The 20,552-nt window shown below is 37.3% G+C and overlaps 1 protein-coding gene across 1 annotated transcript in view; it reads right to left on the bottom strand.

Annotated features, from left to right (window-relative positions):
- Nucleotides 1–20,552, bottom strand: part of PLPPR4 (phospholipid phosphatase related 4) — a 42,302-nt gene that overhangs the window by 9,364 nt on the left and 12,386 nt on the right. Inside the window, exons 2-4 of the mRNA XM_011226928.3 lie at nt 9,701–9,886; nt 2,854–2,983; nt 290–485 (exon numbers count right to left, since the gene is read on the bottom strand). Of these exons, the coding sequence (XP_011225230.1) occupies nt 290–485; nt 2,854–2,983; nt 9,701–9,886 (512 nt within the window). The remainder of the gene's footprint in view (nt 1–289; nt 486–2,853; nt 2,984–9,700; nt 9,887–20,552) is intronic.

Here is a 20,552-nt window from a genome sequence, read left to right as displayed (position 1 = left end):
AACCATAAAGAGTCTAGGGTAGATCACAATGCATGAGTAGAATTTGGTGATATGAAGATCAGTGTCAAGAATGTGAGGCTGAAACTTGTGAGACAGAAGGATTTGGAATGAGCTACCAAAGAGTTTCTATGGTGTAACCGCTAAAGAAATCACTGGATTGAAAATAAAGAAAAGAAAAATAAAACCAAAATCATGATGACTGAAAAATGTATGCCTAAAATGATATCCCACACTATTCATGAACATTAAAAATATGGACATGGGAAGTTTTAAAATCTGAATTTCTGACCTGCCGCTGTTGATAACTGTAAGGTCAGATCCAGAGCAAATATCTTCTACAATGTAGGAATTTTCTTTGCAAGACACATTCAGAGAAGTGTAGTTTGGCTTGCACACAGTCAGAAAGTATGGTGCCTGATACCCTGTGGAGAGCTGTATGATATCTGTAATGAGAGCTGTAGAGCACAGTCCAAACACATGAACACCTATACACACAGGGAAAGAAATTGTTATCAGGTTAGTGCTTAACGCCGCATTGTGCCATCATCAACCATGTTTATTACATGTTAATGTGATGACCTGCAAATCTGTCATGATCATTTTCTCTGAGTTTATTTAGAAAAATAAGGATAGGAAATTCCTAAACCCTTAAACCAGGTACTTAATGCCAAAAAAAGGGCAATCAGTATCTCCAAGGTAGTCATTTGGGGTATTTTTTTTGTCAGTTTGGTTAAATAGGACCTATTCTTAATATTATTACCACAGGTCACTTGACAGACACTTGGGACATGTGGGGGTGACCAACTGTGTGATCTGAGGAGGATTAAATATGTGGAATGAAGCAAAATTCAAAATAATTGAAAATTGCTGAGCATGTTTGAACTTCCGGGACTCTCTCTCCCCAGTACTCCCTACCTCCAGCCACAGTGGCCAAGCCCTACAGAACTGGTTCCAACTCCCTACAAGCTGTAGACATACCAGGAATGCTAATTAAAACAGAGAAGAGGGCAGGCGGTCCCTGTCACGGAAATAATAATCATAGCTTGGGTCCAGGGCTGTGGGAGACTTCCTGCATATTTGCAATTCAGAGATGATATCCCTGTATCTCCCCATCCAGATTCTTTCTTTTGTCTCCTGGAGCCATTCTCAAATCATAAACTCACAAACTCTGATTCAGCCTTGTTCACTCTACCTCCATTCTTGCTCCAAGTCCCTTGCGTGGGAACCTAGCTCTGCTCACATACACATGATCTGAACTCGCCAGCTTCTTCTCCATTGTCTTGACACCCTGGATCCACTCAGACTTGACAGTCTGGATTCTGATTCATGATGTGCTCATACAAATCAATACAAGAGGCAGCTGGGTAATTCATCAATAAACTCCTCCAGACCGTGATCGCCGGCCTGCCGGTTACCCTGTTTTCCACTTTCCTTTTCAGTTTATCCCCACCTAGCAATGATTCTCCCAATTCCTTCGCCACCTGATTGCCTGGGATTCAAGACATAGGACCTTTATTTCTACATTCTAATTCCTAGTGGAGTGTGGGTCCTGGAGAGGAGTACGCTTCAGTAGGGAAGCCCGTCCATTTTTACCTTTGGAGAATGAGAATCTCCAGACCCTCAGAGGATGGGGTTGCTAACTCTGCCACACTGTTCTCTAGGGTGGAATGGACCATCTTCACAGGCACGAGGCTTTTCACAGAGGTTATATGCCCCTTTGTCCAAAGCATTTGTTACATTAGCAAAAATTTTTTATCTGAGATCTGCTATATGTCCTGAAGATTTCTTTTCTTGCCTCAACTTGTGACCCTGCTAAGGGGCCTATTCTTGGCTTACCACTTGCAAGTACCTTGATTAGTGGAGCGTAGTCTAGGGCATGATTTAGACTAGATTTTTCCTCTGGTGGGAGAGAAGGTGTATTTAATTATCATCTAGATATTAGATAAAATTACCCATTCTTTTGAGCTGAAAGATTACAGGTGAAGTTTTACTGACTTAACTCGGAATGAATGTAAAACATTCATATTTGTGTGGTGTACTGTGTTCTGATTTCTGAAGTTGGTTAAAAAACCAAAAAGGTCTGGGGCGCCTGGGTGGCACAGCGGTTAAGCGTCTGCCTTTGGCTCAGGGCGTGATCCCAGAGTTATGGGATCGAGCCCCACATCAGGCTCCTCCACTATGAGCCTGCTTCTTCCTCTCCCACTCCCCCTGCTTGTGTTCCCTCTCTCACTGGCTGTCTCTTTCTCTGTCAAATAAATAAATAAAATCTTTAAAAAAAAAAAAAAAGGTCTGTGACTCAAACATTAAGGTGGTCCCAGGCTAATCAGAAGAGATGAAGGTTTAGATAAAAAAATAGGAGGTACAGTTAGAAGATATAACCAAGGAAAAATAGCCACGATTTAGTTCTCTATGGTGACATTTCCATGTGCAGTAACTTCTGGATGAAAACACTCCAGGAGAATTCAAATGGAATCACTGATGTGGCTAAACTAATTTCTGAAGAGTTATCCATTCATAATGGCCTGCTGACATTTATTCTCCATTTTAAAAAATGAACACACTTCCGGAGAAACCATTTTAAGGTAAATTTATGCTTCCACCACAGCTAAGACAAAAATATACTGAAATGCATGGCATGTTAGCTCTCAAAACAAGGACTATAACTGTAAATAACACATTACAGATACAAAGCCCCAATCTTAGTGTTTTAACAGTTTTTTTGTATAATGTAAAACTCATCATGTACCCGAAATTATACATCTAAATTATAGCTTTAAAGACTTAATATCTGTAATTAAATATAACATTTCTATTTGAAAAAAAAATCCTTTCTTTGTGGTTCCCCACACCCACCAACAAATCTGACGGCTCTTCTAAGGAAGGAGTTGAAATTGCAGCCTCCGGCATTAATGTTGGGCTCCAGTCCAACCCCATTTCTTCTTTTGGACAGGCAACAGTAGAGAATTCCTTCCCCTACCATAATCTGCAAAGACAGGATGGTGTTCAGAATGGACTCGATGGCTACAAATGAGTTCTACGTTATCTCTTAACACATCATCAGTTCAACAAGGTAAAGATGTATTTTTCTTCAAAGCATTAGAGATGTGAGCAATTTCTCTTGATTAGTTGAGTGAGCAGTGAGAAGAAGCAATCAGGGCACTGTGGGGAGCACTAGCTGGATCTTCTGTGTGCCTATGTACTGGTCAAGGGTGTGATATTGTCCTGCCATTTTCTTGCGGTTGTAACACTCAGTCTTTGGCCCTTTGCTCAACAACATTCCAGGGATGATTAATTGATTAATTATTGATTAATTGCACGGTGACTTATTCTGCCCTAACTCTTAGAGTCTTGGCATTTCATCTCTTAAAACACAAAAACAAGATGGCTGGGGGGTTGGGGAGGAATAAAGAAAGCACCAGAGCTAGGATTAGAAAATTTTACTAGCATATTATTTCAATAAACTGATTCGGAATTGAGCAGAAGGTTCAATCCATGGAAAGCATGCATGAAGTTAGAAAGGTGCAATCTAAAGCCAAGGTGTCCAACAAAAATTTCTGTGATGATGAAAATATTTTCCATCCTGTCCAATAGGGTCCCCACTACCCACATGTGGCTATTGAGCCTTGAAGTGTAGCTATTACAACTGAGGAGCTGAATTTATTTCATCTCACTGCATTTAATTCAGTGTTTAAACTTTAAATCAATTTAGACTTAACACGGAAATAGCCACATGTGGCTGGTACCTATTTTGTTGGAGAATGCAGACTACAAGAGAATTTAGGTAAGCAGGGTGCTATTTCATAGGTGTCAGATTAGAAAATGCGTTTACAGGGGCGCCTGGGTGGCTCAGTTGGTTGAGCATCTGACTCTTGATTTTGGCTCAAGTCATGATTTCAGGATCCTGAGACTGCACTCCGCGTGGTGCTCTGCACTAGGCATGGAGATTCTCTCTTAAGATTCTCTCTCTCCCTCTTCCTCTGCCCCACCCCTCTCAAAAATGAAAGAAAGAAAGAAAGAAAGAAAGAGAGAGAGAAAGAAAGAAAGAAAGAAAGAAAGAAAGAAAGAAAGAAAGAAAGAAAGAAAAGGAAAAGAAAAGGAAAGAAAGAAAAGAAAAGAAAAGAAAAGAAAAGAAAAGAAAGAAAAGAAAAGAAAAAAGAAACAATGTGTTTACAATGGACAGAGAGCCATACTGTAATATCAGAAGGATTAACATGTTAGAGATGTTAAGATAAAGAAAAGTGTATTTGCTGTAGGATTCTAGGACCTAGGACATCACGGAAGGGAGCCAATACATTTAGGCATCATTTCTTCAAGAAGTTATCCTTGAAACACCCTACAGCACCCTAAATTGAATTATGTCTCCTTCTTTGTGTCTTAGCACCTCAGCCTTCTTTTTTCGGCATAGCTTGGTTAAAGGGCATTTCAATTGTTCATTTGTTTGTCTCTCACTAGACTATAACCCCCTAAGGGAAGGGCCATTTCTTATTTACCTTTTATTTTCACTGTCTAGCACAATGGCTGGCAGGTGGGATTTGCATTTGTTCCCTTCACTGTGGGATTCTTGTTGGCTAATTACCCTGGGCACTCAGGTCGTTAGTTACGCTATACAAGAAAAGCAAGATTTGAAATTATGGGTTTTACTTAAGTAAAAAATTTCAAATATTTAAGATTAGCATACTGAAGAGATTATTATAGAATGCGACATTGATTTGTAGAAAAGTGTGGAGCTGAGAAAAGTTCAATTAAGGAGATACTGGCAGTCTCTTAGATACAAGTGATGATGTCACTTTAAAGGTCATAAACATGATAAAGGGCTCAAACAGATTTCCCAAGGGAAACTTCCCAGTACTCATTACTAGCTTAACATTTGTTTCATGAAGTATTTAAAATTGCAGTTTTTTAAACTAATGACCTTAAGCCCACGACCTTCTGCTTTGAGTGTTCGATCTGCTATATGTAATTCTGTAGGTATTATGGTACGTGTACAATTATAAGGAATCTTAATTTGTATAAAAAATTAATTTTCATAATGGAACTCTACCAATAACCACACACGTGTGAAAATCATGTGGCATATATAATAAACATCCTGAAGATCAATTGCATAGAAATCATCAAAAAGCAGTTTTTTTTCCAAATCATTGAACAGTGAGTTAATTATTTATACTTCTTAAAAAATAGCATCCTTCATTATCACTTTAAGTTAGACACAGAAACACAATAGGTCCTATATTCTGCATAGATAGATGTGACATGATATAACACACACATAGAATAAGATAATGGTTATCTCAAATTCATCATTTCAAGAAAATTAACCACTCATCCATGAAATGCACTCTTTTATGGTTAAAAGATATTGATTTCATCTTCACTTCCTCAAAAATAGTTCTTGTGAATAATTTTTTCTCCTGTTTTCAATTATATATGTAATGATTCACATTTTGTCCATGAATGCTAAATTATATAAGAATTTATTTGTGTAATGCCTTTAGGGAAAAGTGTCTTATCATACAACACAATCGTCATTATCTCAAATGACCTGAGATTTCAGGAGTTTTATTTTAGTTGTTTAATATGCTCAAAATTCATATGTCAAGAGAGTGCTTTAATACTATTTGGCTTGATTATGGATAGAGTTTTCTTGTCATTATTTTGACATCACCCAACTGTCCTCTCTAAGAAACACATCAATTTTCTCCTCACACTTCTATTCATTTAACCTTGATCTGTATGTCATTGCATGAATTTTCAAAAGTGGTTCAATTTTGTCTAAAGATGGAGGTCTCCTCAGGGGGAGGGGAGATGCTTCCTGATGTATTTCTAAATGCGCCTGCTCTTTTCCTCATTCTGAATGGCATGCTGTTGTGTTAAAATATGGTTTCAGAGTGTAGGCTTTGACAATAAAATTATTTGTTCCTATGTCATTTGTAAACAGAAAACAGTTTCTGACAAGTATCTTTTCACAGTATTCTGTTTAATCTGTACACAGACCAAAAAAGAATTTTTTTTTTCTTGTTTAACATCATGGGCAGGTTTTTGGAAAATTCTGAAGTGGCTCTGCTTTGGGGGAGACACAATGAGAAGTATATTTCTTTTTATTAATCATATGGGTACTGCCCTAGGAATAGCCATGACAGGGAGAACTCACAATCAAAAAGTCTTTGTTGGGGCACCTGGATGGCTCAGTCCATTAAACACCTGCCTTTGGCTCAGGTCATGATCCGGAAGTCCCAGAATGGAGCCCCACATCTGGCTCCCTCCTCAGCGGGAGTCTGCCTCTCCCTCTGCCCCTCCCCTCCGCTCATGCTCTCTCTCGCTTGCTCTCTCACTCTTTCTTTCAAATAAATAAGTAAAATCTTAAAAAAAAAAAAGTCTGTGTTGTAAAAACAACAAAAGAGAATGACAAAAAGTATAATATTTTTCATAGGATCTTCAGGGTTTAAATCTGCAGTGAATGTCTTTTGGAAACCCTAATACATCTAATATTGTACATATTGATTGTCCTAAAGCTAAGGTTATTATCTAGGAACTATAATCACATTCCAATAGAATTCTCCTATAAAGTTAGATATACGTATCCTTTAATAGTATGTAATAAAAGTTTACTTCTAGCAAAGAGAAAGTATACATTTGTTCTATTCATAGAGATTTCATGAAGACTTATGATATCCTGTGTTGTTTTCCCTGAGACACAATCTCCAAAGGACTGAACAAAATGCTTGTTTCATTATCACTCTAAAGTAAATGAAAAGTGAATATTAAGGATGAAATTTTCCAATTTAAGGGCAATTTCAGAGACATAAGAAAATGTATTTCACAGACATGAAAGGAATTTTTACAGTTTCTGGTATAAGATCACAAAGACAGGTTATTTTTAAAACGTCTCTCAAAGCATTTTTAAAAATCTGAAAAGCAAACACTAAGTGATTTATATTTAAATGCCTGTATCAAAAATCAGTTGATCTTCTTTGCATGAACAATGCAAAGATTCTCTTAAAGAATATTGCTGACATGAGGTCTTTTGTTATACTTGGTCTGCTCTCCAGATGAATGGGTGAAAACAAGGAAATGCCTCTCCTCACAGAAGTGGTCTTTATTTTTTTTTAATTTTTTTATTTAAATATAATTTAGTTAACATACAGTGTATCATTAGTTTCAGGGGTAGAATTTAGTGACTCATCAGGTGCATATAACACCCAGTGCTCATTCCATCAAGTGCCCTCCTTAAGGCCCATCAGAACTGGGCTTTCAAAACCATTTCCAAATGAAGGATTCCTCTTGCTTCCCCTCCTCCCTCACCACATCATTTTGTAACAGGTTTATGCTACCATATAGATAAAAAGAACACAGCATCCATGAAAGTTGGCAATTAGAGTCTACTTGTTATTTTTCACCCTCAGGAAAAGAGGAGAAGGAGATTAGAATAGTAACTATGTGGTAAGATTAGAGACAGAATTATGGGTCTAGAACAAGACAACTACAGACCCCATAAGACCAATGTTGAAAAAATGAATGTTTTGGGACAAGTCCTTAAAGACAGAGGAGAAAATGAAATTGGAAAGGAATCTAGAAGAAGTATGATATATGTTTGGAGAGAAAGGTGTGAAAGCAATATTCGATGTGAGCAAAGTCAAGATTTGTTTTACCACTGAGTTGGTTATCCAGAGCTATGAACCCAGTGTGGAAGAAAAGAACTACTGACTCCCTAGAGTGTCATGGAGCTCTACGTGATATGGGGGAATTTAGAGAACCCAGAATATAAATATTTCCCTAGGTTCCTTCTTGTTCCATTAAGACACATGCAGCCACTACGGAGGCCCTGTGTGGAGACCCCGAGATTCAGTGGGTCCCTTATGGAGGGAACTGGCACTGGGCTTCCCAGGTCCAACTTGGTGAGAGGCAGCCATGACAGATTTGCCCTGTCATCTCTCAAGCCTCAAGAAAGAAAGCTTTGGCCTGGAAGCCCCGGGAAACATGCCTAAATTGCATATTGAGAATTTATTAAGGAAATGAAGGAGTCACAGATGCAAGAACACAGCAATGAGGCCAAGGTCATTGTCCCCAGGACATGGAATAGTGTTAGCAAAGGGATCGATGGGACATAAACGGTGTCAGCAGCAAGTGGCATAATCAGGCTTGCTTTCCTGACAACTTAATAAAATGTCCTAGGGAAGAAAGGCTTCTGGATATATAAAAAACATATTATTTAAATGGTTAAATATCAAACATAGTCTTGTGTTAAATATTAACACAGTCATGAACATTTGTACAGAATTTTATTTATTTCAAGTATTTTATTATAATAAATTTGGGGGTTACACTCTAACTAGGAGAAATGCTTTCTGGTGTAGTAGTTTAAAGCATATATTCTTTTTGCTCTTGTCAAGTGACTGATGATATGGATTTTTTAATAAGTTGTTAGAGAAATGACAGGAAAATGCTGTTATTCTGAGCAATACTGCACTTTAAATATCTTTTATTAGTTTCTCGGCTATTTCCAAGCACATCATTAATCGTTCCAATCACTCTGGAGTTAACTGGAGTTCAAATAACTTATTAATTTACAAAGTATTTGAGACCTTTTAAGTATGTTAAAGTTCTATGGAATATTAAGTTCTGATTTTACCTTCTGAGAATCTTTTGTATAATCTATTTAGAGTGTAAACATATGCTATAATTATTTAATGCAGGGGAAATTTTGAAAAAACAAATTCATAGCTACATAAAAGTATAGACTTTGGAGGGTTTATGTATAGATTTTTCTAAAATTGCTGATGTGCTGAACCAGAATTGACTGATTCATTAGGGAATCTTATAAAAACTCCATTCAAATACAGCTTTTCATTTAAGAACCACTTCCTCTGACATTCATGAGCATGATAAAAGCAAAGTAAGAGCTCCTGCTGGTAGAAATAAATATTATTAACCTTGAAACATGCTTCTTATTCTTTATGTGGGATTCTGGGGGCAGAAGAGATGGTGGAAAGGCTTGTCCAGTCTTACTTATTAATGGATTAATGAAAATGTGTCTCTTCATAATGTGTAAGTTAGCAAACTAAAAATAACAATGATTTAAAAAAATTCAATTCTAGTAGATTAGGGCATTTCTTTATATTATATATTTTTAAGTGCAAATGCCTGTTTTGCATCTATTTTATTTTTGTGTATGTGTGCATGCGTGAACCAACGTGCCAGGAATGTGAGTCCTGCCCTTTTTACTTTATAATTGTTGGTGCTCAGTGCTCCTAATCAATAAAAAGTGCTAATCCATTAAAAACTGAAACTGTAAGTGGTATCAACATGCCTTTTGAGAAGAAAGTTCTTGGCTATATAATTATTTGTTTTTCCCCTCCAGTTTTCCAGACTTCAGATACCAAATCAACCAAATAGGAAGTATATCAGTAATGTCATATTAGCTATTCAAGGGGAATTATGCAATTACAGACATTTTTTAGAATGATTTATAAAACTGAACATTAGAGACCCATCAATTTTGCAATTATACAATCTTAACTTTTAATGCCAGTAATTTTCAACTATTAAGTCACATGACATTTTCAAAATATCTCAAAGATATGATCTTTCCGTTCCAAGATTTCGTGTTCACTTTTTGTTTGTTTTTAACCCATTTATTACACAAATGTGGTCATTCTTAGTGTTGGGGGCCTGACAAACATAATTTGGGGGCAATTCTTACCGTAATTGCAGGTCCAGCAAAAGCCAAGCTCAGCAGCATGAGGAATGGAATTGCCTCCTGGGTTGGCTCAATATACGGCATGCTAAGACTCCGGTCATAGCAGCTAAATCCAGAGTGCACAGGTTTGAAGACATCCGTGAGTTCAAGGAAATACAGGCTAACCACTGATGATGCCAATATAGGCAACTGAGAAGGAAGGATATAGGACAGCAATTTATTATTGTGCACGGGTCACACATAGGATCAGTGGGTCTTTAAGCAGAAACGAGTATCTATTTCCCCTTCTCGCACCACTCTCCTCTGATCTCAAGACTTAAAACCTTTCATAAATGCTATGGTTTCTGCTTTCAGAACATCTAATTCACCAACGTCTGTCACCAGCCTGCTGTGAGCCCATGTTGTGTCCCTCACCTTTGCTCTCAGATCACCTCCTAACTGGTGTTGTACTTTCACTCTTCTCTCCCCACCCCACCTATCCATTTTCCACCCAGCAAACCAAGAGGTCTTTGGAAAATATTTTTGATCATATCCCTCGCTATCTTAACCACTCTAGTGCTTTCCATTCTACTCAAATATCCAAATGTCACATCATGGAATACAAATTTCTGCATGAACTGACTCTTCTTTCAGTCTCTTACATCTTCTTGTACAATGTTTATACAACTCCCCAACCTTCAGTCCACTATAATCTAATTGGTTTCCACCCTTCTCCTAAACAGTCACATTCATTTCTACTTAAGGTCCTTTGCATTTGCCGTTCCTTCTTTTTGTGCTCGTCCTCTGGCTCTTTGTATGATTGGCTTCTTTCATCATTTAATGATGATTTTCTGTCATCAGGCCTCCCAACAGCCAGACAAGGCCACACAGGCCCTTACCAGTGCCACTGGGCCCAGTGGGAAGTCAAAAGTCAAAGGTGGAAGGAATAGCCACGGTGGTGAGGCACGCAGGAAAACAAAAGCTGGGAGTCAGAGTTCAAAATCCCTGGTCCCCAAGGGCAAGAATGGTGTTGCTTCTCCAGCCAAAAAAGAAGGAAAACCACGTCCCTGAAGAGGTTGTTGCCCATGCGGCCAAGGAGGCACCCAAAGCCAAGGGCGCTGCTTCTCCTAGGGATGGTGAGTCTAAGATGGTGCGTGAACCCCTGGCCAGGAAGACAGAGGCCCCCGAGGGCTCAAGGAGGCTGGCCACACCCACCAAGGCCTCATTGTCCAAACTGGCCAGTAGGAAGGCAGAGGCTGAAAACCAGAGCTGGGGTGGAGACACAGAGATCTGCTTGAGTTTTTATTCCCCAACAAACCATCACTCTATTTATTGCATTGTAACCTAAATATTTATCAATAAAGGTTTTCTCTCTCTCTCTCTCTCTCTTTCTCTCTCTCTCACACACACACACAAAAGAAAAAGATCGCCTTGATCCAGACTTCCTTCTCTGTCCTTATCATCTTGCTTGATTTTCTTCATGGCATCAATCATTAACCAGAATTACCTTGTCAGTTTAATACTTCACCTGTTTATTTTCATCACCGTCTCTCCATCTCCCACTGAAACACATGCTCCATGAATTGAGAGTCTGCCAGTGATATTTATTTATTGCTGAGTCAGGGCATAGAATTGTTCCTGGCACGTGGTGGGCATGTAGTACTTCGTTTAATAATTTAATATTGCAATAAATACTTGTTGATAAATGACTAATTAAATAAATTAATAACTAGACTAGAGTTACCAAATTTAGCAAAGGAAATACAGATCACCCAGTGAGATTATAATTTCAGATAAGCAATGACCAATTTTTAGTGTAAGTATGTACCATGCAATATTGGGGGGATACTTATACTAAAAATTATTTGCTGTTTATCTGAAATTGTAATTTCACTGGATGTCCTTTAGTTTTTCTGGTAAAACCTAAATTATCCATTTACCTTTGAGACTTTGTGTTATGGATTTAATTATTTATTCACTCAACCTACAATATGTCAGGTACTATGTGGAAGCTAGCTATAATATGGTTGAGCAGGACATGGGCTTAGCCAGCAAGGATCATAAGATTGAGACACCTGCTCTCAGTTTGAGAAAATACTGCATGTACATTGATGGTAGGCCTTTCAGAATCTGAAAATTCAGATTAAATCACACATGTATTAAGAATTGTTTAGCTTAAGGCTTTGTTACTTGTAGAGGATATAATATTTCTTTGCTAAACAGAGCAGATTTTTGATGAAGTCATTATTGACCATCCGTGATATCTGGTTGTTCAGTTAAAAAAAATAAATTTACAAAACAGCATTATGCCTTCTATTCCCATGGGTCTTTTTATAATGAGGTGAGAATTAGGTTTATTAGAAAAACTAATTATATAGAGAGATTAATCTGGCATTGTCCTCCTGTTTTTCAGATTGATGCTTTTCAATAGGATAAAAAGTACATCAAAACAGTCACATCTCTCTCATTAGAGCCCATGATCATTGATCACTCCAAATGTCTGATCATTCCTCCGCACCGCTCCCCTCTCCTGTAACACACGACTAGGAGCTTTCAGTCTCAACCAATAAAGCACCACTTCATGCTGCACGGGCGTGATTGAGATTTTTCACTTAAATCCACTTAAATATATTTTAATTTTCACTTAACTAATAATGCATATAGCCCTTACTATGTGCCGTCAACTTTCTGTTTTAGAAACCTTAAATAATTGTATTAGTTAATTTTTAACTCATTTAAGACTTTTTATTATGATATAATATTATTCTTGTTTTGTAGGTGGATAAGCCCAGTCTTCTCTAGTAAGTGACAGAGGTAGATTTTGAGCCCATGAATTGTAGCTCCAAAGTCTCATTTCTAAACCACTATTCTATGCTTTTTTTTTTTTTCCAAAAATGGGATTAGAGTTTCAGGATAATGAAATACAGCTAGCATCAATTAATGTGGGGGCTGTTTGCTTATAGTTCTGTTTAACTAAGGGTTTCTATTTGCAAATCTTTAGTTAAAAATATGTATCACTTTCGCATAAATAGACATTTTCTTAAAGCTACTGTCTCCATAGAGTCAGTAAAAGTTTTCCCTCCATTAATGTGATTGTTAAGTATTTCACTTTTAAACCAGATTTGATGACCCATCTTCTTTCCTCTTTCCTTGATGCCTTTAGTTCATATTTTAGGTCTTATAAAGGTATTTTGTAAATGGGAGTCAGATCTGAGACTCTTGATGCCCACACAGATGACATTTGATCATCTCAGTTTATGATACTAACGCTCCAGTAAAGCAAGTTTGATGTCTTCTGCAGAAAGATGAACAAAACTTAATCAACGTGACCAACTGAAAATTAAATAAATTTTCCCTAGTAAAGACATTATTTGTTATTGAATTTCGTGGATGATTACTTTAGAATCTGCTTACCTATACCAATGGAGATATAGCCATGAAATGAAAGTTCAGCTTCTATAGTGTGCGTGTGTCTGTGCGTGTACGTGTGTACGTGCGCATGTGTGTAAATACGGAGGGACGCTCTGAATTCGACATACTGTAGTCAAACCAATGAGGTCATATGATTTTCAAGGGAGGTTCTAATATCAGCTCTTCCTCTCACTACCACCAATGTGATCTCGGAAATGTTTTCCTTAAACCTCAGTCTTCTCATCTATGAAATAGGTACATTGACAGTACGTACCCATCATCACAGGCAGTTGAAAAGATTAAATGAACTATTGCAAGTAATTTTCAACAACACCTAGAATGAAGAATAGCTTATAAATGTTAGTCTAATTACTGTTGTTTTTTTGCTGTAACTATTAATAATATTATTAATTTTTCATAATTCATTTTATGCTTATCCTTTTTGAGGGTAATTTCTTAACTCTTAATTCCCTAGTACTTCTTCTTAGGAATTAAAAAAAAATTTTTTTTTTTATTTGAGGGAGAGACAGAGCATGAGCATGAGAGAGAGAGAGAGAGAGAGAGCAAGCGTGCGAGTGCACAACTGGGGGAGGAGTAGAGGGAGAGGGAAAAGCAGGCTCCCCACGGAGCAGGGAGCCCAACAATGCAGGCTTCCATCCCAGGACCCTGAGATCACGACCTGAGCTGAAGGCAGGTGCTTAACTGACTGAGCCACCCCTGTGCCCCTCTTTTTAGGAAATTTTTATATGCTGTCCTTTATTATAGTTATCTGCTATATGTTAGTTGGAGCCTTTGTTCTGCTTCCCAAATGAAAATCTCCTTAAAGTGAGGGCCTAATATAACTCATTTCTACATTTCCACTAATATTATACATCTGAGTGACTTCCAAATATATATGCATATATATGAATATAATAAATTAATTTTTGAGTGAAAATAATTTTCTTCAGTAATGTTATGCACCTTAGTCATTTCAGACCTCAGCCTTCTTTTAAGATTCTCCCAGTGACACCATGTTTCTACCCATGTAATAACAGCTTTTACAGTTCTGTAGAAACATCTTTTGAGACCCTCATCTATTTTCAAAATAATGGTCATATTTTTCTTCTTTTTGATGTTTGTTTCTCTGGATTTTTTAAAAAAAACTTTTGTTCTTTGTATTCTACTTCAATTTGTTTTTAAGAAATAGTGATTTGGGGACGCCTGGGTGGCTCAGCCGGTTAAGTGTCTGCCTTTGGCTCAGGTCATGATCCCAGAGTCCTGGGATCAAGTCCTGCATCAGGCTCCTTGCTCAGCAGGGAGCCTGTTTCTTCCTCTGCCTGTCACTTACCCTGCTTGTGCTCTCTCTCTCCCTGACAAATAAATAAATAAAAATCTCTAAAAGAAACAGTCTTTTGAACAAGATATTGATAATATTTGGGGAAAAAGTAATATTATACATTGTTGTCCTGTATTGTATTTTACTACCAGACAACATAACGAATTAAATTACAATGCTTCTTTCTAACACACTTATCTTCAGAGGTATCTTTCGTCTTTTGAAATACTCATCAACAAAACTTCTTTTTGAATGGAAGAACGTTAACAGATGCTATGTACTAATTTGGGCACAGATACAGAATTGATATATATACATAATAAAATCACACAGACATCTTTCAATTGCATTTAAAATGAGATTTAAAAAGAGATTTTAAAAGATCCATATAGGCAGGCATTAGGAATTTTATTCTCTAGTTATGTTGTAGCCAAGAAAAAAGTGCGAACTTGTTATTTTTATGCAGCAATACAGAGGAGGGAAATTACCTGAAGATTAGGAAAATGATTTTCAAAAAAAAAAAAAGAAAAAGAAAAAGAGATTGATTCTTATAATTACCATCTGCTAAGGAACTTGTGAGTAAAAATAATAGAAGCAATTTTTAAGAGAAAATTACAACAGTTTTAGGGGACAAGACAAGCAAAAGAAATGTGTTTCAAAAGATTACATTCACTAGATAATATTGATTTTTTAAGGCCTTATTTAAAAAAACAAATTGACGTATAGATCAATTTTAGCAAAACATTTTATGGAATTTATCATGACATTTTCTCTAGGTCAGAGAACTTACTTGCTTTTAGAGTGTTGATGAGAGGAACAAGCTTTCCTTCTCATTTGGGGGAGTTTACTCTGCTCTTGGCCTAGCGTAAGACAGGTCAGTTCCATTCTTTTCCTTTTTCATGGCTGTCATGAATGTAGAGTCTTATGAAATCCTCTTAAACTGGTGGGATCATTGTCGCAAAGAGCCAATTAACGTATATAATATTAATGCCCCTTTGTTTATTTATTTATTCAACAAATATCTACTGAGAGTCTGCTAGCACTAGGCCTTGTTCTGTGTCCTGGAAATACAGATGGAATAAACCAAAGTCCTTGTTCTCATGAAGATTTCATTCTCACGGAGGAAAGCGGATAACAATTTAAAAATTATAATATGAGAAAGAACATATACTCCAAAGAAGACAAAAGAATTGAGTGCCTGGATTGTTCTTTTAGATCAGAGAAGACCTACCTAAGTAGGTGTCATTTAAGCAAAAAACTTAACAGGGCAAGAAAGAACTAATCATCTAAAAACCGGGTAAAAGGTAGACTCAGAAGGGAGACATGACATAAGAAGTCAGAGAGGTGGATTTGGGGCCAAGCTTCGCAGAGAATTGAAGGCTGCGTGCAAAGTACATTTGGAAGTGCTTTGGAGAATTTAAGCAGAGGTGTAATATGATTTGAAATATATATACATTTTTATTATATACAAAATATATATTTTTATTTTTATATAAATTTATTTTATATAAAACATATATATTTTATTGTTACGTTAGTCACCTTACAGTCCATCATTAGTTTTTGATGTAGAGTTCCACATTCATTATTTGATACGACTTGAAATATATCTTACAGATCTCACTTTGGCTATTGGCTTGAGGATGGATCATGGATGGTCAAAAGTAGAAGCAGGGTGAACATTTAGAAGGCTCATCCAAACTCGGCAAATACTTCTTGACTACACAGTGTGTGCTAGACACTGCTTTGTGAGCGAGGAAGACAGCAGTCAACAACAGAAAGTTCTCTGCACCCAAGGAGCTTCTGTGCTAGTGGATGTGCAGCCCTTGCAGCAAGCCAGCCAAGACACGATCGCAGGTGCAGTGCTGGAGAGGGGAGAAGTTGCCAGATCTGGCTATGATTTTGGAGACAGAAATGACAGGACTTAGTGATTGTCTGGTCCCTGAAGGAAAAAGAATAAAGGCTGATTTCAAGGACCTGAGGCTTGAGCGATCAGGTCAGTGGCATCATTTATTGGAAGAGGGAAGGCTGAGAAGCTTGAGTGGGAGAAATCTAAGGTTCTGTTCTGGAAACATGAAAGTTGAGATGCCTCTTAGGTATCAAAACGTAGCTGTCAGAAAAGAGTAAGTTGCCTATCTGGACCAACGCTGCTGGTGAAAAGCTGCACATTATTGATAGAGGACGATTTAAACAACATCACACTCACTTTTGAACACTTGCACAAGAAATATCAGAGCAAAATTGCTTTGCTTTTAATATGAATAATGGCACAAGAAGTCAAAGAACGCAATTGTGTAGATTCGTACCACTCATATGCAAGAGGTAATCTACAAGAAAAGGAACGTTTTTAACTGTGAATAACAAATTTAATTTAATGTAATTTATTTTTTTGTCAATAACAAAGTTTAAATGGGAGCCTGGGAACCAATTCTGATAAAGTATCCCTAAATCATATAAAATGTGAAATTTAAAACATTAATACAATATATTAAAATCAAGTTCAAACTGGAAGAAATATTAGCAGATCAAAGTAATTTTACTAAAGCTTGTGCCAAAAAGGAGGTTGTCATAGGTCAACACAGTGATGATAGACTTTTCCACTTCCTACAGTGCAACATTTAATGACATTTCTAGTAATTTTTGCCTTGTAGTTAATACAGATAAATGCTTCCTTAAAATATTGGCAATGGTAATAACTAATAATAGATACTATAATATAGTACAGGGCTTTATAGTTTATAATGGTATCTTAATTGCAGCATATTTAGATGAACTACAATGAATCTCAAAAATAGGGGTTATAAAAAACACACTGGCACATGTGGTATTGTTAAGGGAAGGAAAAGATCAAGAATGAGTCTATAACGTTGTTCAAGGTCTAGGTATCTAAATTAGTTTTCACAAATAAACTAGCTGTGGTTTAAATGGCACGCATAGATACAAATTCAAACAAGGCAGCGTGATAGAATTCAGCTTCAGAGCCAGGAGAAGCCAGTTTCTCCCTCATTTATTCCACTAGCTTCTGGAATTTGAGGCAAGTCACTTAACCTTTCTGGGCCTCGTCTGTTCTCAGTGAAATGAAGGGCTGCTTACTTTGCCATCTAGTTCTAAAATTATCCATGTGCTGGCATGATCCCAGAGACATTCCACTCATTTCTTTCACATGGTCACTACCTGCTATAAAGTATCAGGTCCCCATTACACTTATGTCTCAAAAGACATTTTCTAGTCTCTGTTTTACATTACATTTTCACATTCATGTCCCATAAAAATTGTCCTCATAAGGGTCAAAACGACATGATTTTTTTCTTCCTGAAACCTTCTCCATGCTCTTCATTCAGAACTGAAGACTCTGACTCCTGTACTCCATATATATCTTATTGTAGGACCTGTTTGTCTGCCTTGGACTATAGTTTTTTTGTATATTACCAGCCCTAGTCTTAAGATTAAGTACTTAAAAAATTGAGACCTATATATGTCACACAGTGCTCTGAATGTTTTAGGTGTTCAATAAATGTTCACTGAATTTAATCAAAAGAAATCAGGACATTACTATTAAACAGAAAACACGAACGATTTCCTGACAATCCCATAGCATATGTTTCGGGGATGTGGGTGCCAGATGCCATGCTTTGCTCTATAACAGATTGCTACATTCAGTTCACAACTTATAAAGTATCTATTGATATTTCCAATTTACAGATGAGAAAACTGAGGCAGATGTCAGTTACATAAATTGTCCACGGGTCACAAAGCTGATGAGTGGGAACCCCCAGATTCTACCCAGGTGCCCGAGTCCAGGAAACATGATGTCAACTTCTTTGCTCATGGCTCTCAACCTACTTTCCCCTCAACATTGCTGCAAAGGCTGTGATTGCCAAAGGGAAAAGGGTGTTGCAGGGAATATGTGCCATTTTAAAAATTCACCCATTTCTTCACTCTTAAACAGTTTCTCTACCAACCTCTTTAGCTTCCAAACACGAAAATTGATTCTTTTTAGAAAAAAAAATTATTTATTTGACCGACAGAGAGAGAACACAAGCAGGGGAGTGGCAGGCAGGGGGAGAAGCAGACTCCCTGCTGAGCAGGGAGCCCAATGCGGAACTAGATCCCAGGACCCTGGGATGATGACCCGAGCTGAAGGCAGACGCTTAACCGACTGAGCCACCAGGTGCCCCGGGAAATTGCTTCTTGGGCTCAAATCTACTACCTATCTTTTCTACAGTTCAGTCCACTTTCAGTTACTGAAAATAGCATTTATTGAGCAGCAATTCATGTCTAAAAAGAAAAGAGCTTTTATTGGGTTCTTATGTAGCCGTTTCCCCATGAATTATCTAATTTTGTGCCCATGACCTCTTTGGGAATTGTAAGATACATTTTGAGAAAAGACGTTGCCCCAGATCCGTTAAACGGCATGCCTGGCTTCTAAGTACCAAGCCAGAGTGGGGAACCTTGTTTGTTCAATTCCGGGAAGCACGAGCCCCACTCCACCCTGCTGCCACTCTGGCACATGTCACCATCTGGCATGAATCCGGTGCTTTTCAGGAAAGAAAAGCCCCAGGCTTCTGTGGAAATGCCACTTAAAGACAGAGGCGAGAGTTGGCCATGTGTGCGAGGGGTTTCAACAGCGGCACCAAGGCTGAAAAGCGCTAGGCACTTTCAAATCACACTCTTCATCATCTGATATTCCAAGGTCTAAAAGCTCTGCCCTGTGCAGTTTCTCTAATGTAATTCTTTTTTTGGAAATATCTTGAGAACCCTTAATTATATCTTGGATGTTTTCTGCTCTTATCTTCACTTTTGTTTTCCCTCTTAAATAACTTCTGGCATAAAATACCAGGGATTGGGGCACCTTTAAAGCTCCAGATGCTTTCTTGTCCTCAGCGTTTTCTTTGGATCGCTTTCTCTGACCGCACAGAGATGGACCAATGAATGCCTCTGTCATAGCGATTGTCAAATGGGACGGCAGTTGTTCCTTCACTTTTCTCTTTTATTCAATGATATGACCCTTGAGAACAGAGAAATGGTTTTATTCACTTCTCTATCCCCAGGGCCTAGTATAGCAAAGGACATACTCAATAGCCTCAATGTAGAATAAATACATACTTGGACAGATGGCTTGACCAGAGATGTTAAGGGTTTTACACAATTCCTGTCATGTGGTTAATATGATAAAAGAAAAATACCCATGTGAAAAGATCCTTGCCTACTTCTCTCACAGAACATGCTCCTATCGTAAATTTCTAGAATTATAATAATGATTTTTTTAAGCATTGAAGAACACAAGAAACTCAAACTAAGTCCTTCAAATAGCAATGGTAGTTAATAGGGACAAGCAACCAGACCTAATACGTGTGTTCAGTTTAATGGGAAAACTCTGTTCTATGTCTTTATATCCAAATATAAATTACATCTTTATAGCTCTAAAAACACTAATTACAATCATTCAATGGTCAAACAGTAAAGTTTAAAATAATAATACATGTCTGTTTTATTACCTGAATATTGATCCAGCATTAGGCTTGGAGTAGTAAGCTTTGTAATCACCAGTTTTAACCTCAGGTTTTGAAGATCTGCTCCTCTTACATAATTAGACAATGAAGTATGTGCATTGTCTTGGAAAGCATTTTGTTCTTTAAACCAAATTAGACACTAAGACCTGAGGCTGGGGACCTGTACCTCAATTGCTAAAAGTAATTGCTTTTAAATCTTTCTAGAGTAGTAATTTTTTTCCCTTAGAACATATACCTGACTTTTAAAAATATGGGTACAAGTAGGAATTTAATGCACTAATATTTTCCAGGTGCCATTGAAAGTAGTTTACATTTCTGAACTCATGCAATCCTCATAAAACCTCTTACTGTTATTATTAGGTACTATTATTATCCCCAAAGACAAGAGAACTGAGGCATAGACAGATGACACGATTTGTGCAAGATTATACAGCTGGTTAGCTAGATTATAAACTCCAAGAAACCCAGCACCTGAGTTCATGTTCGTGATCATTATACTTACTGCCTTTTGTTAAAACTTCCACCTCTGACCTTTGCCTTCACAAAGACATTGAGAAATAGAAAAAGTAAACTAATATAAAGTACATTTTATCTTTATATACCATGGATCCCTCCCTACAATTTCTGCTGTGAT

The sequence above is a fragment of the Ailuropoda melanoleuca genome, chromosome 2, assembly GCF_002007445.2.
Source record: "Ailuropoda melanoleuca isolate Jingjing chromosome 2, ASM200744v2, whole genome shotgun sequence".
In the NCBI taxonomy this organism is placed as follows: Eukaryota; Metazoa; Chordata; class Mammalia; order Carnivora; family Ursidae; genus Ailuropoda; species Ailuropoda melanoleuca.
Note: the sequence above shows the minus strand (reverse complement) of the source record. Positions and strands in the feature narration are given on the sequence as shown.